At 38.1% G+C, this 19,243-nt stretch overlaps 1 protein-coding gene across 6 annotated transcripts in view; it reads right to left on the bottom strand.

Moving 5' to 3' along the window:
* B3GLCT (beta 3-glucosyltransferase) overlaps positions 1 to 19,243 on the bottom strand; it is a 111,314-nt gene that overhangs the window by 49,593 nt on the left and 42,478 nt on the right. For all 6 annotated transcript variants that reach the window (XM_054256741.2, XM_035302444.3, XM_078375249.1 and 3 more), the window contains 3 exons: positions 13,789 to 13,865; positions 13,205 to 13,316; positions 6,822 to 6,958 (listed from right to left, as the gene is read on the bottom strand). In XM_054256741.2, coding sequence (XP_054112716.1) covers positions 6,822 to 6,958; positions 13,205 to 13,316; positions 13,789 to 13,865 — 326 coding nt within the window. The remainder of the gene's footprint in view (positions 1 to 6,821; positions 6,959 to 13,204; positions 13,317 to 13,788; positions 13,866 to 19,243) is intronic.

The following is a 19,243-nucleotide window of genomic DNA, read 5'->3' as shown; positions in this document are numbered from 1 at the left end:
GCCCTTTTATTTTTTGGGGAAACAAAATGATGATTGATTGCTCCTGTGGTCTGTGCGCTTGCTAAATCCTCCTGGCATCTTCATTTGTGGCCGGGTATATGGCTTTCCTTCCAAAGGACGGCCAGTCCCGAACAGTAAGGCAGTTCCAGTTCACTGACTGGCCAGAGCAAGGAGTGCCAAAGTCCGGAGAAGGCTTTATTGACTTCATCGGCCAAGTCCATAAAACAAAAGAGCAGTTTGGCCAAGATGGACCCATTTCAGTCCATTGCAGGTAAGTTACAATTCAAAAATGGTGACTTTCCATTTGTGATTAAAGCAGTGATAACATCCTCTGAGCCTCTGATTTTGTTCTGCTGGTAGAGGTGGAGCATGTTGTCTTGATGTTGATGGCTGCTGACCAATCACGGTAGTGGTTTCTGAAGGGTGAGGTGGCTGTAGCAATTTCTTAAAAGAAGATGATGAAGTTTGCCACTTCACATGACTCTTTTTCAAGGCTTCTCTGCAGCATGAAATGTTGTTTCATAGTTTACCCACAGTAGAACTTCTTTCAAAATTAAAGTCATTCCTCTGCAACCTTGCTGCTTTTCTCTTAACTATTTATATACTATTCTAAATCTTTTGTTGTCATTTCCAGTATTCACATCATCTTCACCATGAGTACATTCCATCCTGACAAACCACTTTCTTTGCTTGTCTCTAAGAAGCAACTCCTCATGTATTCAAGTTTTATCATGAGACTGCAGCAATTCACTCACAGCTTCATGCTCCATGCTCCACTTCTAGTTCTCTTGCTATTCCACCATTTTTGTAGTTTCTTCCTCCACTGAAGTCTTCAACCCCTCAAAGTCATCCATGAGATCAGAATCAATGTGTTCCAAACTCCTGTTAATGTTGATAATTTGATCTTTCCCATGAATCACAAATGTACTTAATGGCAGATAGAATGGTAAATTATTTCCAGGAAATTTTCAGTTTACATTGCCCAGAACCATCAGAGAAATCACTATCTATCTATAGAAGGAATAGCCTTACAAAATGTTCTTAAATAAAATTTGAAAGTTGAAATTCCTCCTTGATATATTGGGCTGCAGAATGAGTATTGTGCTCACAGGCATGAAAACGTATCTCCTTGTACATTCCATTAGAGCTCTTCAGTGACAACTTATGTTGTGAATCAACAGTAATATCTTGAAAAGAATCTGTTATTCTGAGCAGTAGGTCTCAAGAGTGGCCTCAAAATATTCAGTAACCCCTGCTATAAACAGATGTATTGTCATCCATGCTTTTTTGTTCCATTTATGGAACTGGACTATTTGGTACAAGAAGTCTAGCTTTCAGCCTGTCTTGATGTTCGTCGTGCCCTCCTTATTATTTCAAGCTTTTGACTTAATGTGAGGGATGTGTAACTCTTCCCTTCACTTGAGTATATTAATTGTAATTCTTAAGGGCCCTAGGATTTTCAAAACAGTAAATGAGCTTTGGCTTCATCTTAATGTCAGCAGCTACATTACCTTGTAACAAGAGAGTCAGCCTGTTCTTTGAGTTCTGAAGCTAGGTATTGACTCCTCCTCTGTAGCTATGGAAGTCTTAGATGGCAACTTCATCCAACATAATGCTGTTCATCCACATTGAAGATCTGTTGTTTAATGTAGCCACCTTCATCAATGATCTTAGCTAGATCTTCTGGATAACTTGCTATAGCTTCTATAACAGCACTTGTTGCTTCACCTCACACTTGTTATAGGGTTGGCTTCCTTCCTTCATCCTCACAAGCCAACCTCTGCTAACTTCAAACTTTTCTTCTGCAGCCTCCTCACCTCATCATTTGTAGAAGTGAAGAGACTTAGGTCCTTGTACTGGCCTAGGCTTTGATTTAAGGGAATGTTGTAAATGTTTTGATCTTCCATCCAGACCTTTCTTCGTATCAGCAGGAAAGCTGTTCTACTTCCTTATCCTTCCTGTGTTCACTGGAGTAGCACTTTTAATTTCCTTCAAGAACTTTGCACTCACAACAAGGCTGTTTGATGCAAGAGGCCTGGTTGGCAGTTCCACTTGTATCACTTAGTAGAATAAACTTGAACAAATAAATTGACGAAGCCTCCACTTCCACTCCTCAGGGTTGGAATGAAGTTGTAGAGATTGCTGGATCAGAACATGTTTTAGTGGAGTTGAGGCCACAGCCCAGGCGACAGATCTTGGATCTCAGAGAGTCCGTGCCTTGCTTTGGCTGTGTCTAGGTTACTCTTTGTTTCTTACTTTAATGAATCTTGCTGGATTTTATGGGGAAAAAGTATGTGGTTTGGGGGAAGAATCACAGTTTTATTTCAAGTCACTGTCTTGTTTAAAATTTTTTCAGTGGCTCCTTTCCCAGATAGAATAAAGCCCGAAACTCCTGAGCCAGTCTTGAGGGCCATACCATTCCCCTGACCATCTCCAGCTTCACAGCACCCACTTGCTATACCCGGAGCACATGCCTCCTTCATTGTTCTCTCCCTCCGGACATCTGCCTAGAGTGCCTGAACCCAACGTTTACTGAGCAAACTTGTAAACACCAAAGTCATGGGTAACTTCTCCGTAAAACTTTTCCAGGCTTGCTCACCAGAGTAAATGAAAACTTCCTTGACCACCACAGTACAAAGTACAGACTTATCAGCTTTATCACATGCGTTAAAATTTGGTGTGTACACAGCTCTCTCTGTGCTACACTTTCTTCTCTGTCTTGCCAGCACTGCCCACTGTACCATGCCAAAATGAGCACGCAGTGAGCTCCCTGAATGAATTAGGCAATCTATTCTTTGATTCAAAGTTAACAAGGGAGGAATTAATTCTAATAATCAATGAAATTCCTGGCAACTGTTAATAATCTGGGGATTAGAACACACGTGCAGTTAGCCCAACCAGACTGAGGATGAGGACTGACCATTAATGGTCGGGAACAGGCTATTTACTATTGGGTATAAATAGGAAATATGTAGCCCTAATTGTCTTGAAACCACCAGAGGAACCAGATTTAGGATAAATGGATTCTGTGTACTCTAGGCTAGAGGGACAGAGAGAGTATAGGTCCTCAATGATACTGATAAACTGCTGGTTCAGCCAACCATAGACCTCACCCCAACTGTAGCAATAGTATTTCCTTAATCCAGTTTGAGTTGCTTCCTATTACTTGCATCCAAAAGCATGCTAAATGAAGTAGCTGCTAATAACAGGAAGAAACAGTCAGCATGTTCGCTTTGAATTGGAAAAAAAAAAAAAAAACAGCTAGGAAGAATCAGTGTTGCAGTTGCTGGGGCTAATGGATACTTTATCCTTCCTTTAGTCCTAAGTATAATACCAATTTCTTGAAGAATAATAAGAATCCCCACTAGAAAGCCATTTAAAAATATATCTTGATCACAAGATAGCAGCTATGCCAGATGAGTTATATCATTTTATTTGCTTGATTACTTGTTGGCATCAGAAGGAAAGGAAATATGATCTAAGATAATCTAGAATTTTAAATATGGCACTATGGTAGAGTTTGCATATTTATTTTGCTTTGTTTTTGCTGGATATTAATGAATTATTCTACAGTTCGTTGGTCACTGTTGAGCGTTGTCATGAGCAGATGACACACCAGGCAGAAGGCTATCTGGTGCCTCACTACTCTCTCATTGGAGTCACAGGAGAAGTGCTAGGAATTTCCTGAGCTCTGTGAAAAAGATTAACCTCTTGGCCTTAATTCCCTTAGTGGTAGTTCCCCATTGCTATGGTCTGAATGTTTGTGTTCCCTCTCAAAGTCATAGGCTGAAGTCCTACCCCTCAAGGTGACGTTATCAGGAGGCTGGGCCTTTGGCAGGTGATGAAGCCATAGGGAGGGGACTCTCATGAATGGGACTGCACCATTATAAAAAAGGCCCCTCACCCCTTCAGCCCCATGAGGGGCCACAACAAGAAGGAAAGGAACCAGCCCTCATGAGTCACTGAATCCGCCAGTGCCTTGATCTTGGACTTCAGCCTCCAGAACTGTGAGAAATAAACTGTTGTCGTTTATAAGCTCCCTGGTTTATGGCATTTTCTTGTAGCAGCCCAAAGAGACTAAGATACCGACACACCCTGCTGCAGTGATGAGGCCCTCAGTTCTCTCCCCTAAATACTGTTAAACTTGACTAGAAAGAGAGCTATGAGGTCCCTATGGAAGCTGCACTGGCTGCCTTGCCTTGTCAACAGATGTGTTCAATGATCTCACAAACACAACAGGGAAGGGGTTCATGGACCTGCGTGTGGTCTCCTGTGGGACTACCTTGCAAAATGCCAGATAATCCGTAACATAAATTTGCCCCTTAACAAGGCTAACATCTTGGCTAGTGTGCAATCCGCAACCCTGGTTCACAAATCCCCAGAAGCTAGTCACGTGGTGAGCATGGGATAGTAATGAGGTGAGCACTAGCCAGAGCCAACAGAACCTGCCAGTGCTCTGGGTGCTGCTACACTTATGAGCAGTGAAGCAGAGGGCAGAGGTTTCCTCAAACAGGTTATACTTAATGCCAGCATGTCAGCCAATAAGTGTTGAGCTGAACTGCCCTACACAGGGATGCCAGAAGTCAAAAATGTATTCAAACAGGATCACTTCCATCCATCTGCACCTGGTTAAGACAGTTAAAGGAAGCAAGAATAGTTACTTCTAACACCTAATTCAACAAAAACTTAATTGAATTCAGCATCAAGAGGTCTCCAAGAAAGTCTTGCTAGAGGAAGATAGGAAATTGTGATGGGAAGAAGGAAGGTAAAACTCTAGACTATAGGATTTGCCTTCAAGATGAGAGGCCTCCTGGATCAGAAGGCAGTGAAGAAGAAAAGAGCTAACCTGGCTTCAGGGAAAGGATTACGCCCCCTGCTTGCCACACAGCTGTTCCTGGGTCCACCGGTTTCCTCTTTAGTCCCGGAGGAAGAAACACCTGCTGCACTCACAGCACTTTCCAGAGAAGGCTGTAGCTGTGTTTGTTCCTCTCTCAAGGGACTTCCATAGCATATGGGAAATGGGAGAGAAACAGGCTCATGCAGGGGTTGGGACTTCTCCCACAAAGAAGTCACACCAAATCTTTCCATACTGTAAAACCAACTGAAGACAGAACAAGTAAGGCTAGAGGAAGCCTCCTGTGGTGGAGGATGAGAAGAATACATGAAGAAGGGAGAAGGGACAGTGGCTCATCCTACTAAGTTCAGGTCACAGCTTCTATTCATTAAGAGTCCAGACTCAACAAAGGTAGCTGAACAGGCCCCAACATAAGGCTGCTGGACACTGTGGGAAAAGAGTTTCCCGGGAGCTCCTGGTCCTCAAGCTGTAGCAAACCAAAGTGTATTTAATTTGAGAAGAAATATGACCCAAGGCTGCTGAAGGGCAGAACATATTCCCCTCTTCCCTGCAGAGCACAGAACCAGGCAGACCCGTAGAGGGTGAGAAGCAACAACCACTTCTTCTGGTCTTCACTCCCCTTCCTCCTTGACCCTTCTAAGAACAAAGGGAGGAAAACTGTGCAGATGCTCTTAGGCCTGCTTGCTAGGGGCCTGGAGAAGGGCATCGTTGCCTGGCAGTCCCAGGACTGAGAGCGTAAGTCAAGGATCTTAACCGGAAACAAAAATAATCCACTCTGGCTAAAGCATAACGTACATTTATTAAAGCATACAGATGGCTCATGGAATTACTGGAAAGTCTGAGTAAACAGACTGTAAGGTGAGATTCCAAGAACCCCCTGATTTGTACCACAGAAACAAGCAGCTTGGGAGCTTCAGACTCTGCCATCCCTCAAATGGCTCTCACTCTGCCACGAATCTCAATTCAAATGTTCCCCCCCCATGCTCTGTCTCCTTCCCCACACAATTCAGTTCCCAAAAATATAAACACAAACATAACACATTTACCTGATGGAACCTATAACATACGGCTGCCTCCTTCCTAGTAAGGAAGGCTAGGAAACACAGGGGGTTTTCTTGTTGTTTGGATTCTACACTGGAAAGGAGGGTGTCACACTACAGAGAACTTTCAAATGTGAAAGGAATGGTCAAGAAGTTTTGGGCAGCCATGAATGACAAGGTATGTACTATCCTGTATATCTACAATGGGCTAAAAAGATTTAAAAGACCCCAAATCCTAGAAACAGGACACTTAATGATAAAAAGTCTTTCATCTCTGAAGATATAAAAGCCACAAGTGCTTTATCAGCTTTCCATTCCCTAGAGAACAAAAACATATAATTAATCTAAAGGGCCTGTCAACAAGCATATCTCCTGAATTACAATTTAACTGTCTTCACTTTCCACATCTAACAGGGCACCATTGTGATTATACACACAAATACCTAGGTATACCTATAGCACCCTCCACTAGCTGTCCCTCCGGCCTGGGCCGTGTTTAAGTATGCATAGCCATGCACATGATGAGTCATCAGCTCTCAACCCCAGCATGATACTGATTCATTTTCTTGGTGGTGATCAAAGTTACATCTATAGCTAAGTAGATCCCTTAACAATAGTAATGACGCTTCCACGTGCACGCTTCTCACAGCTTCTTCTGTGTTCTCCCGTAGTCTCACAACTTATTATTTTGTGGATGAGTAAGAAGTACAGAGAGGCTGAATGATTTATCTGAAGGGTCTAGTAAATGACAGCGCTGAAGCAGAAACCCTCAGGCATCTGGCTCCTTTTCCAGGTCTTACCACACACTGCCTCTGGCTGAAAAACTCATTTGAGATCCTGAGATCCATCAGTTACAGTACCTAATGAAATTAAAGTTGAATGCACATCCCTCCCACCCCCCACAAAAAAGTCCAATCAATTCTTACTTGTTTACAAGTGGAATACTTAAGGCCCAGCCTGCAGCGAAGTCTGGATACTTAAAAACTGTAGGATTCTCGGAAAAGGCGTAATGGTGAATTATCGTAGATTCTTCATCATGTAATGCCTTTCCTAAAAACCATTCCTGTTAAATAAAGATACAAGTCACCTTAAAAACAATCATTTCATGTAAGTCCAGTACAAAGTTGTACTGTTAGTTTTAAATAATTAAATATTTTGGGTAATAAAGAGTTATTAGCACAGATTAAGTCACTCTAAAGAATATGAACAAAAACATAATTAACACTAGTATGATAACATAACAAAGCTCTGTATATAAAACGTAGTTCAAGATCTAATCATCATCTTTACACCATAAATGTGTAAAAGTGGTATTTCACAGAATATTCCACATAAAAAGGCTATTAGGGCAAAGAAAATAGTATACGCTTATACCTTACTGAGGTTTTCAAACAGTAATTGGAAAAATTCCTTTCAGAATCAGTGATTATTTGTTTATTTATTTATTTGTTCAAAGGATTTTTATTGAGAATATACCACACACCAGGCAGGAACACAGCTTACCCTATAGTGGAGAAATGGAAATTAAGCAAGTAAATAAAATAACTTGAGATAGTAATTGAAATGTGCTATGATGAAAATAAATCTGGGTGGCTAGGAGCTGCGCTGAAAAGACAGGGAAATCTCTTATGATGTAGCAAACTGAGAAGAAAATATCAAGGAGCTGGCTCCATGCGAAAATCTGTTAGTCATATAATGATGACTAATATTTTGTTCATCCTCAGTAGCGAACTGAGATGAAATAATATCAAAGAGCCAGCTCCATGCAAAAATCTGAGGAAGAGCCATCAAAGGACTTAATGCAAAGTCCCTAAGTTGGGAAAAAGTTTGATATAGTCAATGAAAAAAGAAATCCAGTGTGGCTGGAGCTACTGGGTGTGGGAATGAGGTACAAAAGAGACAGGCAACCAGGGTGAGTTTTATGTGCCAGAGGAAAGGAGCACAGACTTTATTCTAAGTGTAATGAAAGACTTCCACTTCTGACCACAATAGCATAATCTGGATCACATCTACTCTCCTGTTGAGAACAAGCATAAAAGCTGGAGAAATGACATAAAGCAAATGATTGAAGCCATCAGAAAAAAACAAAGGCAGACAGAACATAAAGGGCTAAGATCCCAGAATTAGAAAGCCCATCCATGGAAGCCCCATATTGGCCTCCTCTTTTCCTCAAGGAATTTGTTGATTCCTAGAGCTACAAATAGCACATAGCCAAAAGCAGCAGCTGGAAGCTTTTGCAACCTCACCAGACCAAAGAGACAGAAGCTGGAGCTGGAGACATTGAAAGAGAAGAGATGTAAGGGGGTCCTAAGATGCTGCATGCACATTTCCCTCAATGACCTAAGCTGCACAAAAACCGAAGGAGAAAATAAGAACCAAGCAGAAAGCAGCAGTGGAGACGCTAAAAAGCTGATCAAAGCCTTCAGCAATACTGTAGTGCTGGGAAACTAAGGTTGGAGTTCAGACTCTGCCAGGACAAAAGGGCTCTGGAGTAAGAGCAGTCTACAAACAGACCTACCCAAACAAGGTCTACAACCCAGAAGATTAAATCCTTCCATATGTAGGAAGTCCTATCATCTATAGCCTTAAACATTTGAGATTTAGTCAAAAATGCCAGGCAGAGAAAGAAACAAGATCAAATCAGAAACAAGAAAAGTGAAAAACAGAAAGAGACGCACAGATGAGACAGATTTTGCAGTTATCAAATAAGACTTTTAAGTAGCTATGGTTAACATGTTTTTTAAGCATAAAAATTTTTCTTTTAAATTGCACCAAAGAACTAGAATTTATAAACAAGAGCCAAATGAAAAATCTAAAACTTAATAATGCAAGAACTAAAGTTAGTAATTCAAAAGGATATTAAGCACAATAGCAGAGAAGATTTAACTGGGAAGTTAAATCTTTCCAGATTTAAGTCTGGAAAGCAAGTGGGTAAAAAATATCCAGACTGTTACAAGAAAAAAAAAGGGAGGACAATAGAGAAAAGAGCTTATGGCAATATGAGACACAGGAAAAGGGATGAAATGTACAACACTGGAAATCAAGGACAGACAGAATGGAACTGAAGCAATATTTGAAGAATATAGGCTTAGAATTTTCCAAAACTAACAAAAGTCATCAAGTTCTAGACTCAAGAAGCTCTGTAAACTCCAGTGAGGACAAATACAAAGAAAATCACTCATAGTCACATAATGGTAATGCTGAAGAAAAAAATGAACCAATCTCAAGTCTTAGGTTTTTAATATGAGCAACTGGATAGACAGTAATGCCATTTCTGGGTGAGGAAGACTGAAGATGGAAGAGGTTTACAAAGGCATTGAGAGTTCAGTTTTGAACATTTCGAGTTTTAGGTTCCTGTTAGATAAGCAAAGGTATGAAGTAGGCAGCTTGACATAAGAGTAGAGAGTACATGGCTGACTCCCTCAGTTCCTCTGCTCTGTTCAAATGTGACCTGATAGTGAGGTATTCCTTGAATACCCTATTACAGACAGGCGAGCCCATTCCCAGTACATCCCTTACTCCCTTATTCTGCTTTATTCTTCTCCATGGCACTTGTTACCATCTGATACATTACATATTTATTTGCATTTTTCTTTATTGCTTTTTTCCCCTGAAACAAGAACATCACCTCCTTAAAGGCAGGGATGTTGTCTATTTTGTTCACTGCTATATCTCCAATACACCTAACATGTAGCTCAATAACTTCTTGCCAAATGAATATAGCAAGTCCATGAGAGATTTAAAAAGCAGCTCTCCTCTACTGAAGAAACTAGAGCATACAATTTGAATCAAGTACGCTAAGTTCTAAAAGTTTTACATATTTTCTCTCTAATCCAACCAAGACCACCTTCCTCTCTATTGTTTATCAGAATATAAAATCAAGAAGATACCACACATGAGCACTCTCAGGTATTTCTTAAGAGCCTTATTCTGCTTGTATTGCAAATATCTCCCGGAGTTCTAGTTTTCCTCAATTCAGCAAGGGTCATAACTGAACATATGTGACAGCTATTAATTTTTAAATCTAACGTTAAAACTATATATTTAGGCCGGGTGTGGTGGCTCACGCCTGTAATCCCAGCTACTCGGGAGGCTGAGGCAGGAGAACTGCCTGAACCCAGGAGACGGAGGTTGCGATGAGCCAAGATCACACCATTGCACTCCAGCCTGGGTAACAAGAGTGAAACTGTCTCAAAAAAAAAACAACTATGTATTTAGATTCACAGATCCATATGACTTTCTTCTTGATACTATGCCTGTTGATATATGAAGTCATTACTGGGTAAGAGTAAACCCTGTAACGGCTAAGACAAATGACCTCAGCCTGAGATAAAAATTCAACCCTTTTTTAAAAATCAATAATCAACTCTTTATCAAGTGGTTTATCAAGCAACTAAACCTTAACCCATATGTAAATCACCGTATTTTACATACCACACCAATATAGCTTGTATAAAGAAAATAAACATTCAGTACATTTCGGAAACTTTCTTAAGACTCTTTAACTATTAAAACCTTTCCCTATTAAAACCTCTGGTTCCAAATAGTTTTATGCAGAACATATTATGTTTTATCTCCCAATTGCAGTGTTCAGCTGCAGAGTGTATGACTGTTTTTCAATATTTTTGTGTGCATTATAAACTACTTTTAAAAATTATTATAGAATCTATGGAAAGAGCCACTCCCCTAATTTTTCTTAATTACTTTCTTAATGATTTCATTAAAAGGACAATTATAATCAAAAAGAATCTTAAAAGAATAACTCAGTGTTCCACTAGTATCTTAGAATTACTTTTTACAAGCACCTGTCTTTTACCTCTATTAAAAATATATTTTGGCCAGGTGTGGTGGCTCCTATCTGTAATCAATCCCAGCACTTTGGGAAGCCAAGGCAGGTGGATCACTTGAGGCCAGGAGTTCAGAACCAGACTGGCCAACATGACAAAACCCCATATCTACTAAAAATACAAAAATTAGTCAGGTGTGGTGGTGTATGACTGTAATCCCAGCTACTCGGGAGGCTGAGGCATGAGAATCACTTGAACCCGGGAGGCAGAGGTTGCAGTGAGCCGAGACTGCACCACTGCACTCCAGCCTGGGTGACAGAGCGAGACTCTGTCTCAAAAAATAAAATAAATTTAAAGTCAACACACTTCATCAAATACACATATATTAAAAGCATACTGTGGTTACAAAGCAAAGACTTCAAACAACATAAAAATGTATATAAATCACTGAGGAAGGTAATTTAACAAAGATTACTTTGATACAAGTTAAAGTTTTACATTTAAAATATTTTATGACAGTATACCTTTGTATTAGTAAGAATGACTGAAAGATGAAGGAAAAAAATCAGAATCAAACAAAATGCCTTTTACCCTAACACATTACATAATTATTTTAATGTGCACAAAGCTTATCTGTGTAAATATCAAAGTCAGGTTTGCTTTATACTTTTGTCCTAAGTTTCAAATGGAGGGGAGGAAAAAAATCACAGTGGTTTCAGGTAACTCCAACATTATATAATCTTTATCATTTCTTACTGCTAGTTTCAAAAGAAATAAAGCATCCTATATATTTTTTTCATATGACAGAGTTCAGAAAAGAGGGAGAAAACATCTCCTTTTGCCTCTGTTCTGTACTTGCTTTTCATGAACTTGCTTTGAACTTTTAAATATGTCATCCCAATTTTCATTAAAAAGCAAAGTGAGTCACCATCTCCTGTACAGAATTAGAGCTATGGATAATGGAAAAATAATCTCCAGGTGAAATGAACACTAGGAGGAGGTTAAAACTCCTACAACCTAAGAAAGATTTGGGAGTTTTTCTCAAGCCAAAAGGAAACATAAAAGCCTGACAAATGGTTTACATAAAACATGGCAAAAAGTATACAGATGCTGGTTAGTATCATCTGAAAAGACTGGATGAGACAGGTTCATAATTCTTTTCTTTGAAAGAATTATTTTTTTAACCCAATGACCTTCTCATCCAATTATATCTAAAGCTTCCCAGAAATAAAAAGCATGAAGAAAAATCAAAATGAATCTTTCCAGTATTTAAAGATCATCAAAAGCAGTGGTTTCTATCATAGTAACAGACTTTTCAGTGTTTGGAGAAATTAATCTAATGATCACTGTTGCCCAGTGGTTGACATCTACATCAACAAACCAAGCAGCACCCAGAAGCTTCCCCATGAGCTCATTACATCTGATACATCTCAGGAGTGAGCATCTGAAGGTGAGTGGGACAGGTTTCCACTGGGACCAGAAAGGGTCCAACTCTGCTTATCTCAAGTTTAAAGAATTCCAGAAAGTGATCAGGTTGTAACCTGGGCTTCTGAAGGAGAACTGAATGAGCTCCATTTACTCTTGACACATTTCCGAGGCAGCTCTCTAAACCTAACTAGCCTTCGAACATAGCCCAGCAGCAAAACTGATTATTACAGGGGTATAAAGTCATTGACAAATATTCACTGAACACCTACTAAGTGTTAAACACTCGCTCAGAGCTAGGGATTTCAAGGCAAACAAGATCCAGTTGCTAATCTGCGCAAAAAAGATTTGAAAATGTAAAAGCAGTAGTGGACTTCACTGAGTTCCTCTGGTTTAAGATTCATCCCTTCTCACCCTCATTCTTTCTCAAATAGTGTTCCTTCTGCTTGCAGACTCTCTTTCTCTCTTGCTAACTCCTACTCATCCTACAGAACTCAGATTAAATGTCACTTCCTGTCCTAACCCTCCTAGGTTAGATTCAATGCCCCTGTTACATGTCTCTAACAGCACCCTCATCGTCGTTATTAGAGATGTTTTGCTTCTAACCATAACTGCTTCTCTAAGGGTCTGTTCTCCTTGCTATTTTGTGCCACCCACATGGTCAGAATTGTCATCTGTTTTGTTCTAGCCTCTGCCATCCACAGTGCTCAGTATACGGTTGGCACTCAAAATAATTTTTCTATCTAAAATAATATATGGTCACTGTCTGTCTGATAAGGAGAAATAGCCAACTTAAGTTTATTGCTACGTTAAGCGGTTTCTGAACTTCAAGTTATAGTTTTCAACTCTGAAATTGCCAACACATATATTAACATTTTTTTCATTTAAAATGGCTCATTATAAGCTATGTCCCTCTATAAGCTACAAACCTCAAAGAGAATTATTTAACATATCTTCCAGACATTCAACAATGTTTCATTCTTTTTCATTTTAAACTCAGTGTTTTTTTATTAGATTCAAAAACCTCTTAATCAAAATTAAATCTCCTTTGAAACACTGTCCCCAAAAATAAGAACTGCTATTGAAGTTATATTCACCTTAGAGGAGTCATATCTTCTGAGAGTTTCCAAGAGTTTTGGAACCTGTATTCTTGTCTCTTCTTCACAGAAGAAAATCCATGATGAATTTCTGCTATATGTTACCGAAAAGCTGACAAAAAGAAACAAGTTTCAGTAATCACTTCTGTAAAATGAGTTAATAATAAGGTTTAAAACTGATTAGTAGGAAATGAATGCAGGGTACACAGAATGGCATATGTAGTTTCTTTCCTCTATATTTTTCTTCACCTTATAGAAAAGCCAGATGCTAATGGTTTACAAAACAGCCAGAGTTCTTAAAGTTAATTCTCTCCATAACAACATTAGTTCGGGGATAAATAACTTTCAAATATCAGCTTGAAGCATTTTATCTTTTAAGAAAAAGCATATATAAAAACAAAAGCTATTCATGATTAAGAACCAATCATCAATAAATTTGATTAGGTAGTAATCATAAAAAGTAAAACTCAAATTTACTTCACTTACTGACTGAGGAAAACCACACTCTCTTAATAAAAGGACTAGGGGCATAAAAGTGTTTAGGTTGGAATGTCAGTCATTCACACATTGTGAGTTAAACGTACTGCGGTAATAATGGAAGTATGGTCCATGCACCTTCTTGTTTAGCTAGCTGATGGAGGAGGACGACACTGGGGAGCTCCTGAAAAGACAATGATCAAAGAAGACAAATATGAATTGTTCACTCCAAAAAAAGTTTAAAAAGAGAAGAAAAGGTTTGGCTTAAAATGCAGCTATTTCTAGAGCCCTGACACAGTACTCTTCACACCACTTCTTTTTCCTCATTTTCTCCAGGAGCTACTGGAAATGAAGTATTTTGGCTTAATCCATGCAACAAGCACCACCCACGCACTCAAATACGGCTCAAGACCTACAAGGAGGGTCTTCCCTGACTCAGAGCCAACCTGAAATCTGTGAAGGTGACTTGAAGGGAAGAGCCTGGGGGAAGTAGTGAGGGATAACTCAGAGGCACAGAAGCAGTTTTTTATTTTATATACAACATATGGAACATGTTCAAAGGAAAACCTTTTGGCTAAACTAGAGGATACAATATCTGATCTACCTCATGTGTAAAAATTACTTTTTAAAGTTCTCTAAACACATTGAAACACTCTGATAACAAAAAGTTTTGGTCTAGAAATATAATCCTTAAATTACTGAGGCAATAATAGAATAGCATAATAATGGAATTGATAAATTTATAAGCATAGGAGGCACTAAAACTCAGAAATAAGGCACAACAGTGCTTATATAAATTATATACACATATATAAAGAGAGATTTTTAAGGCTACGAGTGTTAGCTTTGAAACAAAACACTTTGCTATATTTCAAGTTGTTACAAAAGCCAAAAGTCAAAAATTTCATATCTGATATGCTTAAACCTCCTCCCCCAACAAACTTTATTATATCCTGTGTTTTATACTAGCTATAAAACTATATTCCTAGTAGCCATTACAGACAAAAGAATTTAAGAATAAGTGCCTGAATATGTGAAATATTACTGGACTGATGTGGGTTCCACAGCAGTCTTAAAATTCATAGATATTTATCATGAAGAACACAACAGGCTTTAATATAAATCTTTGGAATAAAGTTTCAAGTAAACCTCATTTATTTTATATAGTATTCAACTTCGATGTACAAATATAAAATGTGAAAACAGTAATCAAAGGTTAAATCAGACAAACAATGTGATATGTTAGAAAGAAAGAGTAAACCTTAGACTGAATTAGCAGTTACGTAATATAAATAATTCAGGGCCTTCCTACCATTGCTTCTGAATTATGCAGTAATTTTCGTTGTCTTTTTAAAATTCCAGCAAATATATATACATGAAGGATTACATAAGAGCAAAAAATCATGTGTAAAGAAACTAATAACGTTACTATTTGCATAAAACTTTAGAATTATGGGTAAATGCAAATGTGAGCTAGACAAGAAAAGAAATATAAAAAATACTTTCAAAAGTTTTACATAAAAGAAAGCAGTAATGAGTTATTACGCATCAATTAAAATTATGATGAAAGCTTTATAACAATGGAAATGTCTTTATGTTTAATAGAAAAAAACAGACATGATTCCAAGAATAAAACAAAATCCTAGATGAATAGACTAGAGGAACCAGAAAGTGAAAATATTGGTGTCAAGATGATAGAATAATGAGATATATGCTTTAAAAATCCTTCAGTGTAAATAAAACATAGCTATGTTTTTTAAAAATTGAAGGAAAATGAATGCACCTCAAAAATTTACTTCCAAATAAGTATTATACTTCTTAATTATAGGATATATATATAAAGTAATATCAACAGCTATTAACTGAGAAAAGGTTTCCTTTGATGCCTAAACAGTAACCTCAGCAGAAAGACTACAAGGGCACTTTCCTGGCAGAGATTAGAAGACAAGCTTATGAATAACTGCCACAACAATAAAAATGTGGCAGGCAAAGGTGTAGGTAGTACAAACAAGAAATCACATCCTAGACTGAAATAAAGTCATTCATAGCTCCATTACATTTGCTTTCTAAATCATATACTAGACTTCATATTTGCTTCAGTTTGTGAACACAAGATCAGACAAATTTTCTGTCCCTCTATATCTCCAAATAATGACATTTCAAAAGCTAGCATGCCTTGTTAATAACACTCTCCAAAGGCAAGTACTCAAAAACGCAAAGGAGGTGCTACCTGGGCACTCAGAGACCTGCTCTTGATTAACTCTTGAGTAAGCCAAGGTCATCTTAATTATAAATAAATTTTAATCTACCAATCCCCAAAAATGCCCAAGAGCTTTTATTCTTCTCATATACATACACACATACCTACATACACACACATATATATACGCAAATGCACACAGAGACCCAAACAGACATAATAATACACTTAGATATAGTAGCACCTTAAAGGTAATTATCCAAAAGGTTGCAATAAAATTTTTTATCAAATGATCTCATCTCAGTTCCTACCACTTAGGATTATAATAAATTATGTCCCATCGATCACAAGATTTAGACCTCCTTAAAGGTAGTGTCAGTAAATGCTACCACTTTAGATTCAAAGGAAGTTTTTATTTTTATTTTTGGAGATGGAGTTTTGCTCTTGTCACCCAGGCTGGAGTGCAATGGCGTGATCTCAACTCGCTGCAACCTCCACCTCCTGGGTTCAAACGATTCTTCTGCCTCAGCTTTCTGAGTAGCTGGGATTACAAGCATGCACCACCACACCTGGCTAATTTTTGTATTATTAGGACAGATGGGGTTTCACCATGTTGGCCAGGCTGATCTCAAACTCTTGACCTCAGGTGATCCACCCACCTCAGCTCCCAAAGTACTGGGATTGCAGGTATGAGCCTGTAATTATGGATTACACCATGCCCAGACTCAAAGCAAGTTTTTAAATAAGTAACTGGATGAATAACTAAAAAATCGTTTTCAAATTAAAATTCAAGGGGAAAATAAGAAAATATATCAATATTACCAAGAGCTGTCTGGAATAAAGATATAGTAAAGGCATTCATGCATGCAACAACTGTCGTCAATCTAAATGATGCCTAATCATGCTACTATTTCAAACCTAAAAGGTAGTTCAAAATTCTCTTGATAATGAGATAATGCCGCATCAGGGGCATGCATAAAGGAGCTAAAAATACAAATGATTAAATATGGATAAATGACAGAAAAGGGCAAGAAGATAAAAAGGTTGATTGCAGTAATTTAAACTTTTATGTCAATTCTAGTCATCTCTTCGAATCAAAGTCTGCCTTTATCGGCGTCCACTGGTATCACAATCACTTTGAAGACAGAAAGCCTACTGAACTTTCAGTTGGTACTTCCTAACATATTTGTTATCAAGGCACGAATTCATATTTAAAGCAGTTAATAATTATTGAGAGCAAACAAATTTAAAACCAACATTCTAATTCATTAGTTGGTTCTTATACATATTCATCATCCTCATTTGGGAAAGGGGTTTGATTCCAATATCACAGCTGAGTATTCTCACAATATTTTGAGAATGGAGAAGGGCCATTATTCTTAATATGGAGGGGAAATCATTAAAAATTTAGATATAGAAATATTAATAGTATGAATGAAAAAGCTAACCTTTGAATGTGGATTAAAATAGATATTTAAAATATCATAAATAACCTTAATTGTTCAGCAGATTTGGTTTTGAACCATTTTAATTTTTCTACCTGAGTGGAAATAATTCAACAATTATAAACTACATGCTGCTGGTCTTTCCCTTGTCAACAGACTATTTGCCAGTATTTGTCATTTGTCCCTAACTTCTAAAACTAGAAGCACATGAGTTTATGGTCTCATTCAGTCTCATTATTCAGACCACATGCTAAATTAGAAAGTAAGAGCCAGCACACTGGTTCCGTATTAGGCAAAGGTTCTAAAGAAACTGAACCTTTAAGACTGTTTCCATTTCAGCTGTATATGTCTAAATTCCAACTACTATATCATTCTGAGGCACTGAACTGAGCTTTTAGAACAACAAATAAATTACGGTGAAAATTAACATCTGTTTATTGTTACAATTTCTTCTGTAAGAGGTAGGTAGGTCTTATGAGGATAATAGAGATGTGTAATGTGCTATTTGCAACATATATCAGACAGATTTATTAGCCTTTAGAAATCCTGTATTCATTTATGGCCCCCAGCAGATTATATGTGACGTTATAATAACACACCTTCCAGGAATCTGAGGCTATATTACAAAAAAAGAGAAGATTTCTCTAGATACCTGTCTTAATCATTAAATGTCCTTTCCTAATAAGAAAAAAATATTACCTAATTATTTAGAAATTTTTATTTTTATGAACGATTTACTTTGAAATGCATTACTAAGTCCATTTTATAGCTCATATAAATCTCTTTTAACTAATAATTCGTTCACTCCCAAAAGGCTGTAAAGCTCAGTATTTAAGGACCTGAGTTTTGGAGCCAAAGTACTTGCCTCTGAATCCTGGCTCTATTTCTTCTGAGCCATGCAACTTGAGTAAGTTTCTTATCCAAGTTGTGGCTCTGTCACCTTGTTCTCTCATGTGAGATGACAACAGAAATGGGTAGGAATTGAGTTAACACATGCCAGGCATTTGGCATGTGGTAAGCATGTGACAACTATTAACATTATCATCAATTTTGCAATATTTTTTTGAGCAACTACTATGTACCAGGTACTGTTCTAGGAACACAATAAAGAAGCTGTGATAAGACAAACAGAGTCCCTACCCTCTTAGATCTTATGTTCTCATTAGGGAGACAGGCAATAAGCAAATAAATCTATAATATAATGTCAGGGATAGAGGCCATAAGGACAGAGCCACGTAAAGGGATAGACTGAACAGGACACTGTTTACCAACCAACACTGGTCTGCTACACAAGAGATCATGGCCCCACCTGTATGTCAGGAGGCAGCAAGGCAGAGAGAATAGGCTTTGGAGCCCCTCAGAACTGAGGTACAGGACTGGCTCCACTATTTGTTTAATCTCTCTAAGCCTCAGTTTCCTCTCTGCAAAAAAAAAAAACAACAGCAACTAATTCATAGAGTTAAATGAGCTGATGCTTCAAAACTGCGGCAGCATAGTGTATCACTATGACCACTTGATAAAAGCTACAGTAACTACTATAGTTTCCAACTCTCTCTACTCCAAACCCTGGGCCTATAAACTAGATGTCTCACTAATCCCTCAAACTCTACCTTTCCAAAAAATGAACTCATCATCTTAGCTGAGAGTAGCTCATCCTCTTTTCTTCATCCATTCCCTAATATCCAGTGACACCCACGATGTACTGCCTCCCTCAGTGATAGTCCTCAAGCTGCCCAAGACAGGAGTCTACCAAACTCTTACTACATTTCTTCAAGGCTTAGTTCAAACGCCATAACAAAGCCTTTACTTGCATTTCCATGTAGGGTCACAGCTTTCCTTGCCTATGTTCTCAGAGGGTCAGGTTTGTGCTGAATCATACAGTAATTCAACCAGTGGAATGATCAGCTCCCCACTCTA

The sequence above is a fragment of the Callithrix jacchus genome, chromosome 5 (genome assembly GCF_049354715.1).
Source record: "Callithrix jacchus isolate 240 chromosome 5, calJac240_pri, whole genome shotgun sequence".
Lineage (NCBI taxonomy): Eukaryota > Metazoa > Chordata > Mammalia > Primates > Cebidae > Callithrix > Callithrix jacchus.
Note: the sequence above shows the minus strand (reverse complement) of the source record. Positions and strands in the feature narration are given on the sequence as shown.